The sequence below is a fragment of the Scatophagus argus genome, chromosome 22 (assembly GCF_020382885.2).
Source record: "Scatophagus argus isolate fScaArg1 chromosome 22, fScaArg1.pri, whole genome shotgun sequence".
Lineage (NCBI taxonomy): Eukaryota > Metazoa > Chordata > Actinopteri > Scatophagidae > Scatophagus > Scatophagus argus.
The window spans coordinates 2,512,102-2,533,641 of record NC_058514.1 but is presented as its reverse complement, the minus strand read 5'-3'; the positions used below and the strand labels follow the sequence as shown (position 1 = coordinate 2,533,641).

At 46.8% G+C, this 21,540-nt stretch overlaps 1 protein-coding gene and 1 long non-coding RNA gene across 11 annotated transcripts in view; one reads left to right on the top strand and one right to left on the bottom strand.

Moving 5' to 3' along the window:
- Nucleotides 1–6,531, bottom strand: part of LOC124053998 — a 17,776-nt gene extending 11,245 nt beyond the window's left edge. For both annotated transcript variants that reach the window (XR_006842292.1, XR_006842291.1), the window contains exon 1: nt 6,303–6,531. This is a non-coding gene — a long non-coding RNA (uncharacterized LOC124053998). The remainder of the gene's footprint in view (nt 1–6,302) is intronic.
- Nucleotides 5,541–21,540, top strand: gata3 (GATA binding protein 3). 9 transcript variants are annotated; one of them, XM_046379626.1, is made up of 7 exons: nt 10,407–10,778; nt 10,929–11,305; nt 12,255–12,731; nt 15,022–15,078; nt 15,237–15,283; nt 17,513–17,638; nt 19,961–21,540. In XM_046379626.1, the coding sequence occupies exons 2-7, from the start codon at nt 11,071–11,073 to the stop codon at nt 20,249–20,251; spliced, it is 1,233 nt and encodes a 410-aa protein (XP_046235582.1). In that variant the 5' UTR covers nt 10,407–10,778; nt 10,929–11,070; the 3' UTR covers nt 20,252–21,540. The 9 variants fall into 9 exon arrangements, with proteins under 9 accessions (XP_046235576.1, XP_046235578.1, XP_046235582.1 ...); XM_046379623.1 differs by having other exon boundaries at nt 12,255–12,788; XM_046379620.1 differs by lacking the exons at nt 10,407–10,778; nt 15,237–15,283 and adding an exon at nt 5,541–5,697 and having other exon boundaries at nt 12,255–12,788; nt 15,022–15,167.

Here is a 21,540-nt window from a genome sequence, read left to right as displayed (position 1 = left end):
TTGCCGGGTGTTGCATGTGTGTGTTCAGCTAAGCGTGGGTCAAATGCAGAAGACGAATTCAGTGTGTGTATGTAAAATATATATACTGTCAATAAAGCTGATTCTTCTTCTTCTTCTTCTTCTTCCTCACCTCACTTCATTTTACTGTACTGGATGCCACATTATTTATGCCTCAGGCTGGGCTCTAAGGTCAGCCAGTAGCTCTGCAAACTCCAGACTTCACCTTAAAAACGAAAGTTCAGTTCTCTTTCTTTTCAAAGAAATCTCACTCATACGTGCCTGATGTCTCTTTTCAGTATTAATGACAACAGCTAAAATCCACAGTATGAAAATAAAGAATGGCTTCCCTGGAAATCCCTGCCTGCACTTGGAGGAGTAATCAGATTACAGTAACGCGGTGCTGGTGCCAGGCTGGCAGAGGCTGCTCACAGAGCGAGACCCCATGCAATGTGATATTTGCCTCTTTTGACAGCCATTTGAAGGGGATCTGGAGAACCCGATAGCCGGGGACTTACACCCCTCCAAAGGCTTCGGGACACTTTAGCCCGGCTCGGCTCGGCCCCGCCGCGCCAGTGAGTCGCCAGGCGGGGTGTAAACGTTAAATGTTAGCTATTTGTTCCGTGGATTGCGAGGGAAAATCAAGCCAGTCTTTCATTCATTTTTTTTGGAAACCCTCCTCCCACTCGGCTGCCCTCCTCCTCCTCCTCCTCCTCCTCCTCCTCCTCCTCAGCTTTCTTTCTTTTTTTTTTTCCAGACTCCACAAACAGTCATTGACTCAAGCGGCTTAGGGAGTCTCCTAATAACGAATTAAAAGCAAGGGAGAAGTTTAGAGAGTGAGAAGAGGAAGGGAAAGGGAAATATTTTGTAATTGCTGAGACTGTACAGACAAAAGGCGGTTATCTGCTACCGCGGCGGTTCCTTATCACTGGATAAATATTTGTATATCACGGCCGACCGGGGGCTCAGCACACCTCTCTGACGGGTTGTTGTGATTGTTGCAACACAGGTGATCTACACTCAGATAGCTACTGTACGCGTGGAGCTGCGCAGCCGCAGTGCGGGGGTCGAGGCGCCCCTGCAAAGCCATTTTTCAATTATGAGGTTAAAAAAGAGCGCGTGTTTAATAAACGACTGCTCATTAAAGGGAGAGTACATTCCCCTGCAGATAACAGGCAGGCTGCATTGTGCTCATGTCTCCAGGGAGGACTCCTGACTGGATGTTTGTCCCTCAAGTCCCCGGCCTTGCATCTCATTGAGCTCCACATCTCTATCTGCGCTATCTGGGCCGCAGCATCAGCCTGCACATCAGCATCGATATGGTCGATTTCTGCGGCTGACAGAAGCTTTGCTCTCACTGGGTGAATTAAATCTATTTTGGAGAACCCCTTTTTAGCAACAACCAACGTGGTCTGGTTGTTTTGCTTTCATATGAAACCCTCACTGGACTCCCAGTGGCCACCCAGTCCAGGATTATTCTGCTCAGCCAGGAAAGAGAAGGAGGAGGAGGAGGAGAGGGAGGGAGGGCTTGCCTGGATACCCAGCCGCCTGTAAGTGTCCATCCCCGGTTTGTTTGACATGGCAGTGTCCCTGGGTATAAACCCCGATAAACATCTGGTGGCGCTGCCAGGACATTGGAAAATGAGGGATTGGAGGGAGGGGAGGGGAAGGGAGGGAGGGAGGGAGGCGAGACCACAAAATCATAATGAGAAGAAAGATGGGCAGAGAGAAAGAGAGAGAGAGAGAGACAGAGAGAGAGAGAGAGAGGGAGATGCTGATCAGCTAATTACAGCTGCAAATAAAATGCAAATTTATCCTGGCACGGTGAGCCTGCCCAAGTTTAAACACAGCGCCATCCAAACATTCAGAGCCGCGCGGGCGGCGCGCCAGCCACGACTTCCACTCCCACAATCATTAGCCACCAATAATAATAATAATAATAATCATCATCATCATCATCATAACAACAGGGGTATCTTGTGCACATTACATCCTGGTGGCTGTCAGGCTACCAGGCCTCCCACCCTCTTCCTGTACAGAAAAGGAAAGATGGCATAGTTCCCACCAGCAGTGACACCACCACCATGCACACGATGCCACACATCCTCAGTCTAAGTGCTACACCTCCCCACACTGCAGCCGCCTGTTTACGCGCTCCCCGCATCTTATGTAGTGATTAATGATACCTCGCCACCCAAAGATTAATCACGGAAAATTACGCAAAAAAAAAAAAAAAAAGAAATCTTGGAGGTTCTGATGAGAACTGCAGCAGTGGACCAGTAGATCAGGTGGCTCCGGGATGGAGGGTGGTGAGGGTGGTGGTGGTGGTGAAAACGAATTAGCTTCATCGAATCTTTTTAGATGCAAATATTTTGTTATCTCCACTTTGCTGCTCTGTTTTCAGTGTTTATGATTAATTATCTCTTCTTGGTGAAAAATAAATCATGCGAAATTAGGATCTAGCTGACTCCACCGGCGTAAGCAGAGATGGCAGGTCGATGCTGTTAATTTGAGGTTGAAATTGACACACTAATTATAGTGCAGAGTGCTGCTGGAACACTAGCAGGCAAGATTATACCTCTGTGCTTCTATTTTTTCTTTTTTCCTTTTTTTTTATCAGATCCCCCTTATATTTTACCAATTAAAAATCGTAAAGGCATTTCATTGCCCCGGGATATAAAAAAAGCAGCCTCTCTCCTAACATGGCCATCACTTTCCCCCATCAGATTCATTGTGATGTATTAGATGCAATAAATTATCCCATGTAACAAAACATGGCGAGCTGAAAGGCTGATAATCTGCAGAGGGGAGATAAGGATTCATTATTCCAAATCATTATGAATCCAGCGTTGGCTGTGACTTCTTTCTTAATCAGCTTCTGTGATCCTGGATACGTGAAGGGAGCAGATAAGAGCAGAGTCGTTTATAATTCTCCCCACCTCGGCCTAATATTTTAAAATAAAATCGCAGGGAGAAGCCGCCGTAAACACACACACACACACACACACACACACACTGGCTTAACGTTTGGAGGGTGCACAGGATGAGAATAATAAAACACATTGAGAAAAATAAATAAGTAAATAGATAATGCGTGGCCCATACATTTTTGGAGGTGTTTTGTCTCAAATTAAGGTCATCTTATTCGACATTTACAGCGAAGAATCATGTAGGCAGGGAGAAAAGGGGAGATATATACTGCAGCGTTTATTTCACATTTGGAGTGGGAAGTGTCTAATAAAATTTAGGCTGCACCAGGAGGCTATAAAAGCGGGTGACCGTAAATGATTTACTCCGTTTTATGCACTAAACGGGGCAGAAAAGCCGCGGCGCAGGGGCGGGCTGCAGATAAAGCGCAGCTCCACTGGATGCTTTGCAGCTGCACAGTTTGGGCATTTAATAAAAAAAAATAAATAAGCAAAATTAACTCTTAAAAGGTGAGCCGCATGTGATTAAAATAATAATGATAATAATATGACGTTAGGGCTCGTGCTTCCGTCTGCTGCTGAGGCGCTAACCCTCAGCTGGCTGGATGGAGGCCGGTGTGCGCAGGCTCCGCTCGCTGTTCCGGCCCGCCGTACCGGAGGGTTTGTGCTTAGCTGTTGTCAGCCTCTGCTGTCACGCGGGAGCTCGCGTCAAATTCTACATTAATCACGCGATTTCACGGCGGCGGCGGCGGCAGCGGCGGCGACGCACGAGGGGAGAAAAGAGCGCAGCGTGACTTTGGAACTCGAGCATCGCACGCTCGCGCTCGACACTGGATACCCGGATAGCCGTTAACGTGACACTGTGTGGCCTTTAAAGGTAGCGGCATCCAGGCCGTTTACAATTAATTAAGGGCCGACTCCGCCACGTGCAGCCACACCCTCCTCTTCCTCCAAAAAAAGGAAACGCACATCGTTTTACATCCCTCTGAATATTAACATGTATGTCCCCCCCTCCTCGTTTAATTCTAATTCAGACTGAACAGGACAAAATTGATTCTCGTTATTTTCCTCCCAATTAATCTTTTCATTACACCTATAATATGCTTTAATTATCTGCCTCATAAATGCTGCTCTACTCGTTGTTTTTCATTAGCTTCTATCAAAGACATCAGCGTGCGCATTCATCACATTAACTTCACCTTTACGTTGAAATCGACGAGCTAATAATTCCCAAAATAAGCGCTTTATTTACGTCAAAAAGCAGATTAATAAATCATTACTATCTGGATGTGTTATTTCGTAATTCTATTTAGATATTGAAACACTAATTCCATAAATGAAAAGCTCCGCTTACCCTGCGTGGAAACACTGAATTATTCATTGGTTTAAAAAGACACATTTGGCTGCAGTCTCTTTCGTAAGTTTATACGACGAGGTTTGCGCCAATTATCTTTTATTTATTACCTTAATTGAATTCCTTCCCCAAAGATAGATTTGGGTGTGATCAGTTTACATTCTCCTTCGAAGAGTCAAGGCGCAACATGAGAGACACGAAGCCTCCAGCATCCTCCCTCCTTCCTCTCCTCTCCTCTCCTCTCCTCTGCTGTCCTCTCCTTTCCTTTCCTATCCTCTCCTCCTCAGTGCATTTCACAGAGGGAAGGATCGGATTTGCTTGGTGCTCCTTTCAATGAACCATGGTGTCAGTAAAGCAGGCTGGTAGGCCCCGGTATGCGGTTGGATGTATATACGGGATCTTTGCCATTTTCCCAGCATCCGCAGAACAAACCCACGAGGCCAGGATGCACCTGCGATCAGGTGACCATTAGGTGATCACGGGGAGATTTCGGATTGGTTTAGCTGTGATTGCGGTGGAGTTTGGCGCTGATGAGACACCAAGCAGCTGTACAGCAGAGCAGAGGACAGACTCCTCTTCCAACACAAAAGGAGGTGCAGCCCTTCGCGCGAGTCACACGGAGGAAACAACACACTCACACAACATACTGAATCTCATCACAACGTCCACATTTCGAGCCCTGAAACTGATTTTTAAACATGTAAAAACGAAAAAAAAAAGTATGCCCTACATGTACTGCCAACTAATGATTTTATCACAGCCCTTTACCTTTTCATTTATTAAAACAACCACAGTAATATATTTGGGATTAAAGAAAAATACAAATAAACGACTGACTTCCGTTGTAACTTCTTCTTTTTTTAAATATTATTATTTGATCCAGTCGGTTTCTATTGCTATTAATTGAGTTTCTGTTCCTCCAGCTCGCGATGCCTTCAGACCCGGAAGAGCAGCCGGCGCACAGTGCACTAAGTGCGTTAAAAGAGGCCGCCTTTGGTTGGCGGCCATGCGCGCGTGCAGCTTGCCCGGTAGCCTGTGTGCTCGCGTGTTTCTCCTCGCGATGTGTTACATGATGATGATGATGATGATGATGATGATGATGATGATGATGATGGTGGTGGTGATGATGATGATGTGACTCCGGGACCGAGGGCGCGCGCGCACCACCACCACCACCGCCGCCACCAGCAGCAGCAGCAGCAGCGGCAGCAGAGTGTGTGTGAGTGTGTGTGTGTGAATGTGTGTGTGTTTTTTTCCCTTCCCCGTCCACGGCTCACACTCTCGCCCTCTCTTTCTTTCTCTCTCTCTCGCTCTCTCTCTCTCTCTCTCTCTAAATGCCATCGGCGCTTCCATCTCTATGTCACTCTTTCTTCACATCTGCGGGAAAAAAAGCCTCCATCCGTCCAGCGTCCACCGCAGGTCAGTAAATATTTAGATTTGCTCTGAAGCATCCTAAATGCTGTGTCCAATGGGCTGCCTCTTCCCTCAGCGGCTCCGTGGAGCCTATGAGAGGCTCGCTGATGTTGTATGAATGATGGGAAACTTTTGTGAAGGGCTTTGCGCGTTTCCTTAAATGAAAATAAACGAGTTAAAAAAGGAGGTTAAAGGAGGGGGACGCAGCACATTTGCCGGAATTCATTCAAACCAGGGAGGAAGCTGTCGGTTTCACCTTCGTGTCTCACAACGGCTGTGTGCACTTGCTGTAGTGTTGATAATACTGGCCAGAACATCCATAACGACCGCCATTGTTAGCTTTAACGTCGCTCTGAGCTGCTGTGTTGCTCGTCAAGCCGAACACGAGCTAATAATTAGCGACGCCTTGTGCCAAGCTCGACTTGGGATTGATATGTTAAAGGACAAACGCCACAGCCAGCTGCATTCCGTGAGCCACATATTTAGCCACGTATATCAAAAAGCTGCCCCCCGAAATAGCGCAGATGAGGGGTTTTAACGAGCTATTACCTACCGCTCAGGTTGGTGGGAGAGGCTGAATCAAACACAGTCCGTGAAATTGATCTGATTACCTTGCCGGCGGGTCATAAAACAGGGAGCTGGGCTCGCTGAGGCTGCGTTTCTCTGTTCCCCTCCACTCCTTATTAGTTCTCTCCATCTCGTCTTTGGTCGATAGTGCTGATATGGCGCAGAGAGAGGCGCTGCTGGAATGAATCGGATGCCAAATTGAGGGCATCACACGCGCACAGTCAGGGGCCACGACGAGCAGAGCGCGAGACGAGTCCTCGCGCACACGGCTCTTTTGTTTTTGTGCAGTTTTCTTTTTTTGTTTTTTGTTTGTTTTTTCCTGCTTTGCCAAAAAAAAAAATAGCCAGGCTGCTCACTTTGGTTCGGATTAAATCTGGTGGTGTTCTTAAACGTCACAGAATCTTTTTTAAACGGGGTGAAAGAGAAGGGAGCCCGCGCCGGCCTCGAGCCCGACAAAGAGGGACAGCAGGTACTGTGGTTTCATCTGAATGTCGTGCTGAGATGTGCTCCACGCGCAGACTTTTTGTGCGCTGTGGATTAATTGTGAGATTAAATTAAAACTGGCTTTGCTCACACTCGCCGTGGTGGCAGCGCGTTTAGGAGCAGGCAGAAGAGGCAGAAATGTGGCTGTGCTGCGTGTGGTGGGGACGCGCAGGCTGAGAGGTGAAAAGGCCCCGTGCGTTAAATGAACGATTACATCAGCGCGTCTGGCGAGAGGCGATAAACACACAAGATACGCATCACAAGTCACTGCGACCATTTTCTGGCTTTTCTTCTCTTCTCTTTTGTTAGGTTTTTTCGTTGGGAGGAATGACAGAAAGTAAAAAGAGCTGCATGTTTTTCCGTTTTGTTTTCCACTCGAAGAAAAGAGGATTTATCCCACAGCTTTTGTTCTCATTTTAAACATTCTAGGAAATCCACTTCTGTTTTTCAAGTTTCAGCGCGCCCGACGTGCAGAATCTGACGCCCTCGTTTTGTTCTAAGAAGCCGAGTCGGTTCACATGCTGACAGAATTGCAATTTTTTTTCTTGAAAAGACCAGAAAGGTAACGAATGACTCACAGAGTACGAAGTGTAACATACAGACTACCTGCGGTGACATGCCGGTTTCAAAATGCATAAATGACCAGTAAAATATACCCGAATTACAAATCAGTTGCGACGGGCATCTTCATTGTTATATCAGGCAACATGTGCTGCGCCTGCACGCTCCCTTCATTTTTTATTTTTATAGGACATTTATTTTTATAAAACCTGTGTGTGTGTGTTTACCCTCCTTAAATTGTATTTTTTCGTCTTGTGTTTTTTTTGTAATTTTGTACATTTTTATTTTGTTATTGTTAGCGAAGGCTGAACAGCTCATTAGTCACGGCTATTTCAGACAGTTTATGCTGAGAGTGAAAGTAAAATATTTGACATTATGGAGTCAGATAAGAAAGCTTTGGATGGGCAGGCCTTGATGAATGGGAGTAAACACACTCACACACACACTCACACACACGCACGTTTTTATTATTAACAGTATCTGCTCTGGTTTCTAATGAGCTTCTATTGAAAATACGAACACCAGAAATGACGACGGTTAATATTATAATTATTATTATAGTGGTAGGCTCGTGGTGTTGGATTACTGTTGTAAAGCATTTTTATTATTGTGTGCTCTCATCTCCCTGATGTCTGATTAATCAGCTGACGGAAGGAAATTATTATTTATGAGGAAAAACAATGATTATAATTGATGATGAGGTCATACACAGGAAGTCGAGGGACAAAGTATACACACACACACACGTTATCTCAAACATTTCATCCCCCACACTGGCAATGGAATAATCCGTTCGTGTCTTAAATTCTCAGCCGTAGTGCAGAAAAAGAAAGTGTGATTTTAATCAGAGCTGGCTGACATAATCAGAAATTATCTGCCATCAAAAGGTCGGACTGCCCCCCCCCCCTCCACACACACACACACACACACACACCTCCTCCTGATTTTTATGACACCACCTTTACGCACCGCCGTTTTGAGGCCCTGCTGACTTTCACAACAAAACGGTTCTCGCTCTGGACTCTCGCGCTGGGGGAGAGAAATAGATCCACAGCCACCACTTCACTCCCTCCGCGGCGACAGATTGGGATTATAAATGACAACTTTTTAAGGGGAGCCAGTCTTATTCCGTGCTGAATAAGCTGCGGCGTTATTGACACCGAGGCTTGGGAATCAAGTCATGGGATGGCTTCCATGTCCAATTCTCTAAGCTTCGATACATCCAGTCAAGAAACAAAAAAGCATAATCGGGATTTTAGGCTACATTTACCGTCATGTGTTGCCTCTGAGCACCTATAACGGGTACTTTGTGGATAATGGCTCCGCGATACTTTTCAAGAGGATAATTACACGAGTCCGCTGACAGCTTGACAAAGGCAGCTACAGCAGTTTGTATCCAAGTTCAGTCTCAGGTTTGCCTGAGTGAGAAACGCTCTGTCTCGCTCTCTCTCCAGGTAGGGCTCTCCTGGAGAGGAAAAACACGACGCTTTGCCAAGTCTCTCTCTCAGTCTGCGCTCCCACGGCTGAGAACAACCTCCATATCAAAGAACCGGGCGGGGGGGGGGGGGGGGTAAATAGAGAATTAGACGAATGAGCACTAATGGAGTCATCACCTGAGCGCGTGGCCTTGGAGGTTCACACCTTTAAACAAAACTTAACAGCTAAAGTCTTTAACTAACCGATTGTTCTGTTATTGATCACTGATGGTGGCCTGCATTTCAGCCGTGTGTTTTCCTACCACTCACCCCCCCCCCCCCAGTTTAAAACCGACCCCACCTGACATTAGATCGCCTCACAGGATAATGTTGATACCTACTTGGTGCAGGGGCGTGCGCGCTCCCGCTGCGCGCCGTGAGAGGGTTCACTTCCTGACTGTTTACACCGCGGTGACGTCACATCCAGTGGCGTCGCCGAGGCTGCCCCCGCCACACACACACGCACACTACTCTACTATTACACACTGCCAATCTGAGAGTATAGGAGGAAGCCAAGCGGAGCTTTTGGACATGAAATCCATCCTCGAGGAGCAGCCCCCCCCCCATCCTGCCGAGCACTGGAGTGAATATAACTCTGCAAACACACGCCGGTGTCACACTCATCACACAGGGTGAATTCCTCTCTGATTGGGAGCTAAAGGGGCTGGCCTTTAAATTATCTTTCCTCATTCGTTCAACTTGGAGAAAAGGAAGAAGAAGAGCGCGGCGGGGCGATTCACTCCCCGCGTGCGCTATCGTGTTGCATTTAATGCACAGTTTTGAATAAATGATGAGCCATCGTTGCTTGTCTGTTTGACTTTCTGCACAGATACCGACGAGATGACTGACAGCCAGTAACAGGCTGCATTAGGGTGTTTATTTATTTAGGTATTTTATGTTATTTTATTTTTGGAGGCTCTCAGCTCAGCCTCCCAGGCGTCCTTGTACGTGCCTGCCTGCTCTGCTGCGGGGAGCTCGGCTCAGTTCGGATGTGCCATTAGAATAACGTGCCTGTCACCGCGAGAGGACGCACTGTCACAATTTTAAGAGCCTACATGTCCCACAACCTGCCACTGGCCCAGAGCAACAGGCGCTGCTGCAGCCTGCCCTCAGCAGACAAACTGCACCGCGCTGCTGGAAAAAGAGCCTGGAACGAGACCAGGACGTGCCTGTGATCTCCAGTCACTTTACCTTTCATTTGTTTGCTCTGATGCTTTAACGAGGTCTTGATGTTTTTTTTTTTTTTTTTTTTTTGCAATTGTTTGTTTTTCTATTGACAGCCTATTTATGTACAGGTTAGTGACTTGTGGATTAATTTCAGTGACCATAATAAGATAAATTTGGCACGAAGCTACGCTCTCATGCAAAACACAGTGTTAAGTTTTATTGGGCCTACTGGAGAAAAAAACAATCCACGTTTTACTGACATCTTTTCTGACAAGGTCATTGAAAAAAAAAATCTTGCTGCACTTCTGCATCTCTCCTGGCCCACGTTATATTCAATTAGGGCAGGCCCCTCCCCTTAACTGATGACACTGACAGACCCTCCTTAAGTTGCGTCGCGCCACAGCTGTCTGCAAGCATTGAGCTGCCTGGCGCCATCCTGAAAGAATGCCTTCACTGTAAAAAAAAAAAAAAGGGAGCAGGAGAGAGAGAGAGAGAGAGAGAGAGAGAGAGAGGTAGAGCAAGGGTGAGTGAGTAAGAGCCACACAGACGAGAGGGAGAAGAGAGGGGAGCGGAGTTAATGGAGAGGGCTACAACTGCGCACAAACACAGATTTGATCAGTGAGTTTAACTTGCTGGTGCTGGTCAGTGTGCAGTGAAGCCACTGCAAACAAGCCCCGCGCCCGCACAGACCTCCGCTACTTGTTGAGCTGGGCTGAAAGCACTGACATTTTTTTTCTCTCTCTGAGAGGAAGAACTTCAGCAGCTCAGCGTGGGACTGGATTCCATTTTGGACGTATTTATATGTCAACACCTTTGTTGCATTTGTAATGTGGGGTATGTTTCGGCTGTAAATATCTCTTCGTTTCTCTGTCTCTAACTCTCGGGTAAATTCCCCAAAGCGTGAGCCTCCTGCCTTGTTGTAGTCGTGCTGCATGTGAACAAATTTGAGCAAATTAGACAATAAATTGTCCTCTCTGTCTGCAGGTGATCGGAAGCGAGCGCGGAACCTGTGGATTTAACTAAAAACGGATTTGGGACTGACTATTTCTTATCTTGTGACTTGTGCCGGTTTGCTTCGGCGTGCATGAACACTGACTAAAGAAAAAGAGAGCGAGAGGCCAAGGCAATGGAAGTAAGTGCGGATCAGCCACGATGGATGAGCCATCATCCCGCGGTGTTGAACGAGCAGCATCCCGGCTCACATCACCCGGGCCTCGGCCACTCATACATGGACCCTTCGCAGTATCCCCTCGCTGACGATGTGGATGTACTCTTTAATATCGATGGACAGGGGAACCACGTCTCTCCATACTATGGAAACTCTGTCCGAGCCGTCCAGAGGTACCCTCCTCCTCCACACAGTAAGTAAACGGCCTGTTTGGGCCTTTTATTTAATAATGTGCGCGTTATCCTGTTTGGATCTGCGGGCGTAATTCATCCCTGCAGCCAATACTCAATTACTGTCACCGTGTTTGGAATTATTTGTTTTATCTGACGGTGATCCAGACCAGGTTTCGGTTTTGGCCTGAGTTGACTTCGTCTTAAAAAACCCGAGAGCTTAAGTGTAGTGAAACCACGCTGTAAATACGTATGGTTTACCTCCAGTTTGTTCTTTGGTTTCTGTCTACCGCTCGTATCAGCTTATTCCCGTCTGAGCCTCGCAAATAGAAAAATGACTCAGCTGACTCAGATGTCAGAGAAGTTTTCTCAAAAGCTCGTGCGTAATTTGTTCTGGATCAATCGAGTGTTTAGTTACGGATTTAAACAAATAGATGTGTTGGCACAGGACTCACTCACACACACGCACACACACACACACACACACCTGGAATATTTTGCCCAGTGGCCCGTTTTCACTTCTGAACGCACACACAGTATTTATCTTTATTCTAACAAGCTATTCATCAGCTCAGGGCCATTCTGGAGTTCCCTGTTTCGCAGCCTTTAACTTCCTCAGCAGTCAATCACGCTGCCGTTTCTTCTGAGGCTTCAAGTGTTCGGTTTGTGGCATCAAGGCCTGCTCAGTGGAAAGAAAAGCTTAAAATTCAGCTTGTGCGCGGCCACACGAAACTCGACTTTTTCCCTACGCAGTAACCGAACCTCTACACGAAGGCAACATAAATCAGGGATGCGTGCTTTGTGTCAAAGTTTTAGGAGAAGAAATGTCACTTTAACTGGGTAAATCAGTGCGTAAAAGTGTGTCCAGAAGCTCGACTCTTTCTCCTGTCAATGAATGAGTTTTTATTCGTTGTTGTTGTTACAGACTGAGGTCAGCTTGTGATGTTTTCTCGTGTTTGTGTGCTGCCCCAGGTAGCCAGGTGTGCCGTCCCTCATTACTGCACGGCTCTCTGCCCTGGCTGGAGGGGAGCAAAGGCATCGCCCCGCACCACAGCACTTCTCCCTGGAACCTGAGCCCCTTCCCCAAGAACCCCCTGCACCACGGCTCCCCGGCCAGCCTGTCCGTCTACCCCCCGGCCTCCTCCTCCTCTCTGTCCACCGGTCACTCCAGTCCGCACCTCTTCACGTTTCCCCCGACCCCACCGAAAGACGTATCCCCGGACCCCGGCATATCCACGCCGGGCTCCAGCAGCTCCGGGCGGCAGGAGGATAAAGAGTGCATAAAGTACCAGGTGACCCTGGCCGAGAGTATGAAACTGGAGTCAGCTCACAGCCGGAGCGTGGCATCAATCGGAGCAGGGTCATCCTCTGCCCACCACCCCATCGCCACATACCCACCCTATGTCCCTGAATACGGCCCAGGCCTCTTCCCACCAAGTAGCCTGATAGGTGGGTCACCTTCTAGTTATGGTTCCAAAACAAGACCAAAATCAAGGTCCTGTTCAGGTAGGCGTGCGCTTTATTACATTCCCTTTTGATCTAACATTATTCCCCAGATTTGCAGCCTTAATGATCAGCCATCTTTAATAATGATGATAATAATAATAATGATGATGATAATAATAATAATAATAAAATGCCCATGAGCAGCTCAGTCACCACATGGACGAGCTGCGCTTTAGGGGCTAAAGGCCACACGGGTCAGCCTGAGTTCCAGACATCAGAATGACTCAAAGCTCTTTCTTTCATCACCTGACAATAATAATAATAATAATAATAATAATAATTCTTACAACAATAATAATAATGATAATAATAATAATACATTTACGTTAAAATTAAATTAAAAAAAAATCTAAAATATCTTACATGTATCTCATGAAAAAAGCTAAATTTAATTGTTGAGAATAATAATAATAATTTAAAAAAAATATTTATATCAATCAGAAACAAAACTCAAAAAATCCCAGAATTTATTGGATATTTTCACCTCCAACAAAATTAAATCATCCTGACGGGTTCAGAGTTGAACGCTTTGATTAATTGAGTTCATTTTTCCCCCTCATCTTCCTCTCCACTAAAACACAGAGAGAGACGGGGGGGAAGCCAGCTCTCTGGGCTGTGTCGCCCCGTTTATATGTTTAAGATAATCCCATTACTGTCAGACCAGTGCGCGCCACAGTTGCATTGTTTACCCAGCGGTGAAGCGCCGGATGCTGCGTGTTCATTCACAGGGAAGAAAAGCGGGTGAACCGCCGCCGTGGCAGAGTGCACGAACCCGCCAGGGAGGGGAGGGAGGGACGGAGGGAGTGAGGGGAGACGTTTCCAAATTGTCAGGATGGTGGTGGGGGGGGGTAATTATTTTAAAGGTTATTGCAGCGCAGCTGAAAAGCAGTTTTCTGTAATGAGATTAATATCAGCAGCTTTGATGGGAGTATAGAAAACAGTGGATTAGTTGATGCATATCATCGGGATTATTCAGCATCATACACTGGGCCATTTATGCAAAATAAAGATTTTAATTCGAGGATAATGTGAGATAATGTGCATTTAAAGATATTTCCAGATCTGAAGAGTATCTCCCCCTTTATTTAAAAATAATAATCAATTCAGCGTGTGTGCGGCGGGTAAACTTCATATTTCAGAGCAAAGCGTTCAGCATTTCTCTAAAATCCAAACACAATTTGTGCAAAATGCGAGGCCTGTTTTTTTTCTTCTTCTTTCTTTTTTCTCGTGTGAAATGCATCGGATCGACTCAGTTCCTGTCTGATTTCAGCAGCTGCAGCAGCGCTCGTCTCTTGACAAAAAAGAAAGACAGAAAAAGAGAAAGCAGGGTGTAAGAAACACACTTGTCCAGGTGTCTGTCACATCTAAAAGCGGCGTGCACGACCCGGACTGACGCGTCTCTCTCCGTCAACAAGTCGGCCTGTGTGTGTGTGTGTGTCTCTCTGTGTTTTTTGCAACTCAGAAAAGAAAAAAGGGGAAGTGCGGCTGCATAAAAATGCAAAAAGGCTCTCAGCGTTGCACAAAAGCTCCGTGCGAGTCTCTGCTTTCAAATAATGTGAGTGCTGCTCCCTTGTTTCAGTTTCAGGCCCCTCCACGCTGCAGTCACGGTGTTAGTGCGCGTCTCACCTGTCGGTGTCAGTAGAGAAATGCCAGTCAGCCTGCACACACACCTCAGTCATCTGAAAACAAAGGACACGACCTCTCACATCGCCCGTTATTCTTATTATTAGTATTATTATTATCATTGTTATTATTATTATTATTTAAAGGAGGGATTGGCTGATGAGAGAAAGAAAAAAGACCTGTTTTGTTTTAATTAGATTTTTTTTAAATAAAATTGTCACGGACCAAAGTGCATTTTGCTTAGTGTTCAGGGACACGCAGCTTAAAGATTTGGTGGTTTTATTAAAATGATTTCTGCCTTATGGACCTTAACACAACTGCTGTGTTCACTTGCTGTGTGTGTGTGTGTGTGTGTGTGTGTGTGTGTGTGTGTGTGTGTTATAACTAACATAAACGCTGCAGTAAAACTCACATTTGTAATAGTAATAATTATTATCTGATTATTATTGCATATTTCCTCTCTAACATTTTCTTTTCCCAGCCTATGAATGTATTTAGAGTTATTTAAAATATTTTCAAGCACCTACTGACCGGACGCTGTCTCCATCTCTTCTGTGTGTGCGCGCGTGCGTGTACGTGTGTGTGTGCGCGTGTGTGCTGGCTCTTGCAGAGGGTAGAGAGTGTGTGAACTGCGGGGCCACGTCGACTCCGCTGTGGAGGCGGGACGGTACGGGTCACTATCTGTGTAACGCCTGCGGACTCTATCACAAGATGAACGGGCAGAATCGCCCTCTCATCAAGCCCAAGCGGCGGCTGGTACGTCTCCACCACGTTTTCTCTGTTGATGACATTTCCGTCTCTCTCTCTGTTTTTTCCCCTATCCAGGAAGAAGTAGGCCTATTAGCTGCAGGAAATTGACTCGACAAGTGCAGGTCTCTGTTTTCAGATACTACCATAGAAAAACTGCACAGTCTTTTTTTTTTTTTTTTTTTTTTTCCAAAATGTAATTGTCATTGATTTACATTGATGTACGTTTTTTTTGGAGATGCTTTGCCTCCATGACAGAGAAAACTGCCTCCACTGCTGCAGTGTGGCTGCAGGCCTGCATTCAGCGAGCTCAGTCATGTGAAAATTATTTTGAGGTTTTAGAATTTAGGGCTCGTTTGAGCTGTTGTTAGGCTTACGTTTTTGCGTCTGCTTCAGGTGGAGCATTTTTTTTTTTTTTTGCAGTTATTTCAGGGAAAACCCCTCTCATCAGAGCTGCATCTCTTATGAGCTTTAGAGGAGTTCCCCTCTGTCTTCTTACGAAAGACAAAAAGAAAAAATCTTTCGAGGCAAAGATGGCCGTCCAGCAGTCCCGCTCTGCGCGGACCTCTTCTCTCCTCCACCTCGCCTCTCTAATGTGAAAAGCCGACTTCCCAGGGAAAGGGCTGCCGGATGTCTGAGCAGCGCTGATAAGTCGCTTTTAACAACACAGCCCCGCTTCCCCAGTCAAAACATAAAGGCTGCGGGGTCCGAGCCAGGCCAGCACACAGTCACGACTTGAGATTTGTTTGGTGTCAGAATCTCTGCTCAGAGGATGGCCAGGCTTTGGGCTGCGCTGGACTTCTAATTTATGGAGTGGGAAAAGATCAGGAGAAAAATCACTCCCCAAAAAATTTATTTGGAGGTCCAAGAGGTGACAGCAGAGAAGAGGATTCATGAGCGGCCAATCGGATCATTTGTGATCCAGTAAAAATACTGTCAGTGTTTCAGAGCTCACGTTTAACGGAACGGAAAACCCTGACAGCGTTGGCGTAATTTAGGAAAAATAAAAGAGTAAAAAAACAAAAACCAAAAACCAGACGGTGATAGTAAAGCAGAGGTTTTAGTCAGATTTAATAGGCACATCACGCTTGGACTTAATGGACACAATAAGATTTATTCGTCCAACCTGATTGGCTATTCACAGCACACAGCAGCAGGGGTTATTAGGCCACCACGTGTGTATAATTGGAAATCCCTCCGTGAGATAATGTAGTTCTTTACGTTAGCGTGTCCTCTGCGGTCACCTGCCTATTGATTGTTTTTAGAGATTATAACATCAATGTCAAAGCCCATTGCAGCAGAGCTGGGCTGCCAGACAGACAGGCAGGCAGACAGACAGACAGACAGACAGACAGCTAAATCCATGGGAAGACGTGACTTTCACTGCGTCAGGATGGAGTGACGCTTTCACTCTGTCAGTGGCCTGCAGCGAAGCCAAAAATATCCGCGTCTTCTTCTTCCTCTTCTTCTTCTTCTTTTCTCTTCTTTTTTAAAAATCACGCTTTTAATTGGCGCGCAGCTGTTGCCACGTGGTTCATCTCACTGCTTCGTGTGTTCATGTTTTCTGTCCATGTTTATTTAAAAGAAAAAAAAGATGTCAGCCAAGCAGCTACAGTGCGTGTGTTTCAGGGTTGTGAACTCGTCCAGGCCTCTTTTTTGTTCTTTCAGTTTTCTTCAGGTCGACATTTAAAACAAGCCTCCGTGGCACAAACACGCACTTTAAGGGCAGGGGGGGTTTAATCAGATTTAATAGCTCTCCCATTTCAATGCTCTGCTTTTATGTCTTCTGTAAATATTTATTCTCCAGGAGGTATGTGCTCTGTGACGCTATTTTTAGCCCGGAGTGAAAGCAGCTCTGTTTTTGGTATTTCTGTCTTTATTTTAAACTATTTTCAGCCTGCACTTAATGCATAAAAAAATTAATTCCTACGGGTGCACGCTGAGAGTGTGTATACAGTCGGCGGGTTTTAATGGCTTCACACACTGCGCATGAGTGAAAACGAAGAATGTATTTAATCTGCTGTGAGAGAAAATAAAAATCGTATTTTCTTGGGATGTCGTGGGCCACTATTCCAGAAGCCATGCACACAGGGCTGCTACAATCACACAATAAAAGGCCAAATTTGCCCTGATGAGTATTTATACCCCGCACTTTTCCTTAGAGGAGCCCTGAAGGCGCGAAAGATGTTGTCTAAGTTCCTGAATGCCATAAACAAAGCGCCAAAAAAGAATCACGATCCAGCAAGCCCCGCATCTCGCAGTTCAATCTGTCAGAATAAGCCTCCATGTTGACTGGGTTATTACGTGGTCATGTGACGTGTTTTTTTCTTGGCCTTTTCTGTGTTGTCGTACAGTCCGCAGCCAGGCGGGCAGGGACGTCATGTGCAAACTGTCAAACGACAACGACGACGCTGTGGCGGAGGAACGCCAACGGGGACCCGGTGTGCAACGCCTGCGGCCTCTACTTTAAACTGCACAATGTAAGTAATAAACCTTCATAGGACATCTTACTAAGCCATCACAGCTTCTCCTGAATATTTATCCCTTTAGCTCCATCTTCCTCTCGGTTTCTTTCCCAGCACGTCCTGCTGGGCACCTTTCCCTCCTCCTCCTCCTCCTCCTCCTCCTCCTCTTCCTCCTGTGAATATTTTATCTGACTCGTCCCTGCAGAGACTTTCCGGGCCACGGCGATAACAAATACTGTAGAATTAATATGATTTATTGGCAGTAAGTGCGAATCTAAAATGTATAAGACCGAGGTGAACTAAGCCCGCAGCCGCCTTGCTTTTGAATATTAAAGAAGTGGGGGCTTAATTAAAATTCGATTAATTTCCAGGCCGATTTTTTTCCTCTTATTTCTAGCCTTTTGGTTCCAAGTGCGCCAGGGACTTGGAGCCCCCCAACACAACCCCCCTGACCACCAATCCGACTGATTCGTTTTGGGCTGGTTACAGTGCCTCACCACATCATTTCACATCCTCAATCTGAAAACCTCAGGGACTCGTTTATCTCCCCCCCCTCCCCCTCCTCTCCTGTGCACAAAGCTGTCACTTTTAATCAGACGGCCATTGTAGTTGAAACTAATAATAATAATAATAACCAGGCTAACTGTCCACATGCAGGTGATATTCCTCACACACACACACACACAGACAACAGTCCTGGTGTGTAAAGAGAAGAGTATCCTGCTCTGCTGCCCTGCTTGTCACGCGACTGCCGCTGTTAAATCAGTTTCCCATGTTACTTTTGGCTGATAGTTAAGTCGGTGCAGAAACAGATTCAGACCAAGGTCAAAAAGGACAGGAGGATAAAATTTCCCAGTTAGCTTCTGAACTGGCCCCGACTTTGGTGCAGTTGTGAAATCAGTTTATTTTTGGTAAATCTGTCCTTCTCATCTGGTGTTTTTGGGATTCTGCTTCCCTTTCACACAAATTCCACATTCTTCATGGAGAATGAAGTCCCTGTGCTCCTGCATGTGCTCCTGTACCTCCCAAAACACCTGATGGCCTCAGTCTGTTGTCGCGTAAGCTTCGACTCGGATAAGAAGCTCGTGTAAGGTTGCCACAAACACGAGGCTTTGGTCACGTCTAAAACACAGACCGCTTAAGCAATGAGGGGGTTTACTCACCAAGTGCCTCTGAGCGTGCTCAGCCTTGACACCTCTGTACAGGGAGGAGCTGAGGTTTCAGGTGCTGTTGGGAGAGAGGATGTGAGAGTCGTGCTGTGTATTCTGCGGTGGTCATCAAACCTTTTAGCCCAGCTTTTGTTTGATGTGCCGGGGCGGCGGCAGCGCAGGCCGGAGGCCCAAGGCTTCCTCTGTGAGACAGTACACATCTCAGCATCAAAGAGCACAGGCCCGACCGGCCTTAGGTGGGCGTATGTGTGCCTCAGAGCTGGGAGGAAGGCAGAGAAAGTCACCCAGTATGGAGCCACATCTTAGAGAACGAAACCACATCACTGGGAAGGGTGGGGAGCACAGATCTCCGCCCTCCACTAATCACTGAGGCCACTCTGCTCAAAGAGTCAGTGAAAAATGCCAGTGTCTCAGACAGCGTGCGAGAGAGAGCGCGAGGAAGAAATCCCTGTTCCCATTTCGCCGGGAAGAACCGCTCAGAAAGATCAGGAAGCCAGTCGGCCTCATCCACCTCCCCTCATAATCCTGCCCACAGCCTGAATTCCATCATCCAGCTCTCATTCCCAGCTAAACCTATGCTGGAATATGGCAGCTGGGGCCATTTTGGCCAGCAGACGGCCGTGAGGTGGAGGAGGTGGAGGAGGAGGACGGTGGTGGTGAGGGGGGTCGGGGGTGGGGAGGAGGACTTGGCCGATGCCGCCGGCCGTCATGGCCATGTGTCTCAGTGGTCGGCTGGCTGTGCGTTAGCTGCCAGGCTCTTCTCCGTCTCTGTGCTGCACACACTCTGTCCGTCTTGCCTCCGTCCACCTCCATCTTTCCCTTTTCTCTCTCTCTCTCTCTCTCTCACTTTCTGGCATGGCCACAGACTCAGATACAGTTCAGCTGAAAGGAATCAACATTTAAAGCCACCCCAAAGCACACACACAGCATATAAAAACAGTCCTCTGTCTCAGGATGGGACAGTCAGATTTGCCTTGTAATGGGACTCCATTATGTGACACCCCTCACTCAAGGTTTCTTGTGTTACTTAATGTGCGCCCTGAACCACGACCGTCTCTTTGTTGAAATCCACTTTTTAAGTTTTCTGTTCCGCGTGTGGACACGATGTGATGAGCGCGGCGCGACAAAATACTAATCTGCCATCTTTTCTGTCCCCTTTCGAGAGCAGATTAACCGACCTCTGACCATGAAGAAGGAAGGCATCCAGACCAGGAACAGGAAGATGTCCAGCAAGTCCAAGAAGAGCAAAAAGTCCCAAGACAGCATGGACGACTTCTCCAAGAGCCTGATGGACAAGAGCAGCTCCTTCAGCCCGGCCGCCCTGTCCCGCCACATGTCGTCCTTCCCTCCCTTCTCGCACTCCAGCCACATGCTGACCACCCCCACACCCATGCACCCCTCCTCGAGCCTCCCATTCGCCCCCCACCACCCTTCCAGTATGGTCACAGCCATGGGCTAGACGTCCCCCGTGCTGAGCCGCCCCCGAACCCTCGGCCTCGCCACCACCTTATCCCTCGGTACCTCTGCTGACCTGCTTCCATATCCTAAAAGACGAACTGCTCCTCGGCCCGACCTAAGCTCTCCAGTCCCAGCGAGGACGACAGGCTTTAGGCTCCTTTGTCCTCAGTTGTATCTTATTTTTTTATGAAAATCAAAGAGTACCTCTGCGATGTGAATGCTTTGCAGACTTGACTGGACTGTGGTGCACTGACCTCCAGGGGGAAGATTTCTTTTTTTCCTCCAACCATGGAGAGGAAGAACATTTTCTCCCCAAAGCCCCCCGCCACCGCATTGAGGCTGTCCTCCTCGGCTGATCCACACGATAAGGAGCTCCATTTGTGTACAAAAAGCCATTTTTTTTCCACACACGAACTTCACGAAAACAGACATGAAAAAAAACTTTTACAACGCGCTCTCCCTAAAACTTCCAAACCCGCTTCCCTCCACCTTGCACCTGTGTAACAGGAACCCCGCCCCCCCACTCCCCTTCTTCTTCTTCTTCTTCTTCTTCTTCTTGCTGAAGACGAGGAGAGATGGACGTTGAATATATTTGTATAAATTGTATGAAATACAGTACATTTAATGAAGACTTTTTAATTAAGTGAGAAAAAAAAGGAAACATGCCCGTGGGCAGCTAACGACAAGAAGGGTACGAGTCGCAGCAGGTGGGGAGGCTTGCTGCCAGCGGAGTGAGGAGAGGACGCCTCAGAGGAGAGGAAAAAAAGGGAGGAGGAGGAGGAGGTGAGAAGATGAGAGGGGGAGAGAGAGACTTTTGAGAAAGGGCAGGCCTCGGTTTTCGCCTGCGTGAATTGTGTTGCATTAAGTTTGCAGAGAGTCGGCGGCTCTGGCTGCAGGCGTCTCTTCTTCTTTTTCTTTTTCTTTTGGATGTGCTATAGGTCTCGGGCAATTGGTTTGTGTTGACGCACGCACCTACACACACACACACACACACTCACACACACACACACAGACACACACATTTGATCACCTGAAAGACTTTCTTCCTGCCCACAGATTATATGCATTGTGAAAAAAGTTCCTGTATTTGTTATTTGTATGTATAAATCAGAGTACCAAAAATACGAAATAAACAAAGATGTAGAATTATTTCTTTATGTTATGCAGACTGAATGGTTGTAAAAATTTAATAATAATCACTAGTGTAAAATATGACTGCTTTTTTTGTTTCGTAATTTTTTTTCCCCTCTTTGAAAATAATAAACTAGTTTAATCTCTGTTGACATGTTA

Bases quoted from the DNA above. Each gene is read 5' to 3' on its own strand.
- gata3 (XM_046379620.1), top strand. From the start codon at position 11,071: ATGGAAGTAAGTGCGGATCAGCCACGATGGATGAGCCATCATCCCGCG. The intron at 11,306-12,254 runs GTAAGTAAACGG...GTGCTGCCCCAG, and splicing joins GTACCCTCCTCCTCCACACA to GTAGCCAGGTGTGCCGTCCC. The intron at 12,789-15,021 runs GTAGGCGTGCGC...TGGCTCTTGCAG, and splicing joins AAAATCAAGGTCCTGTTCAG to AGGGTAGAGAGTGTGTGAAC.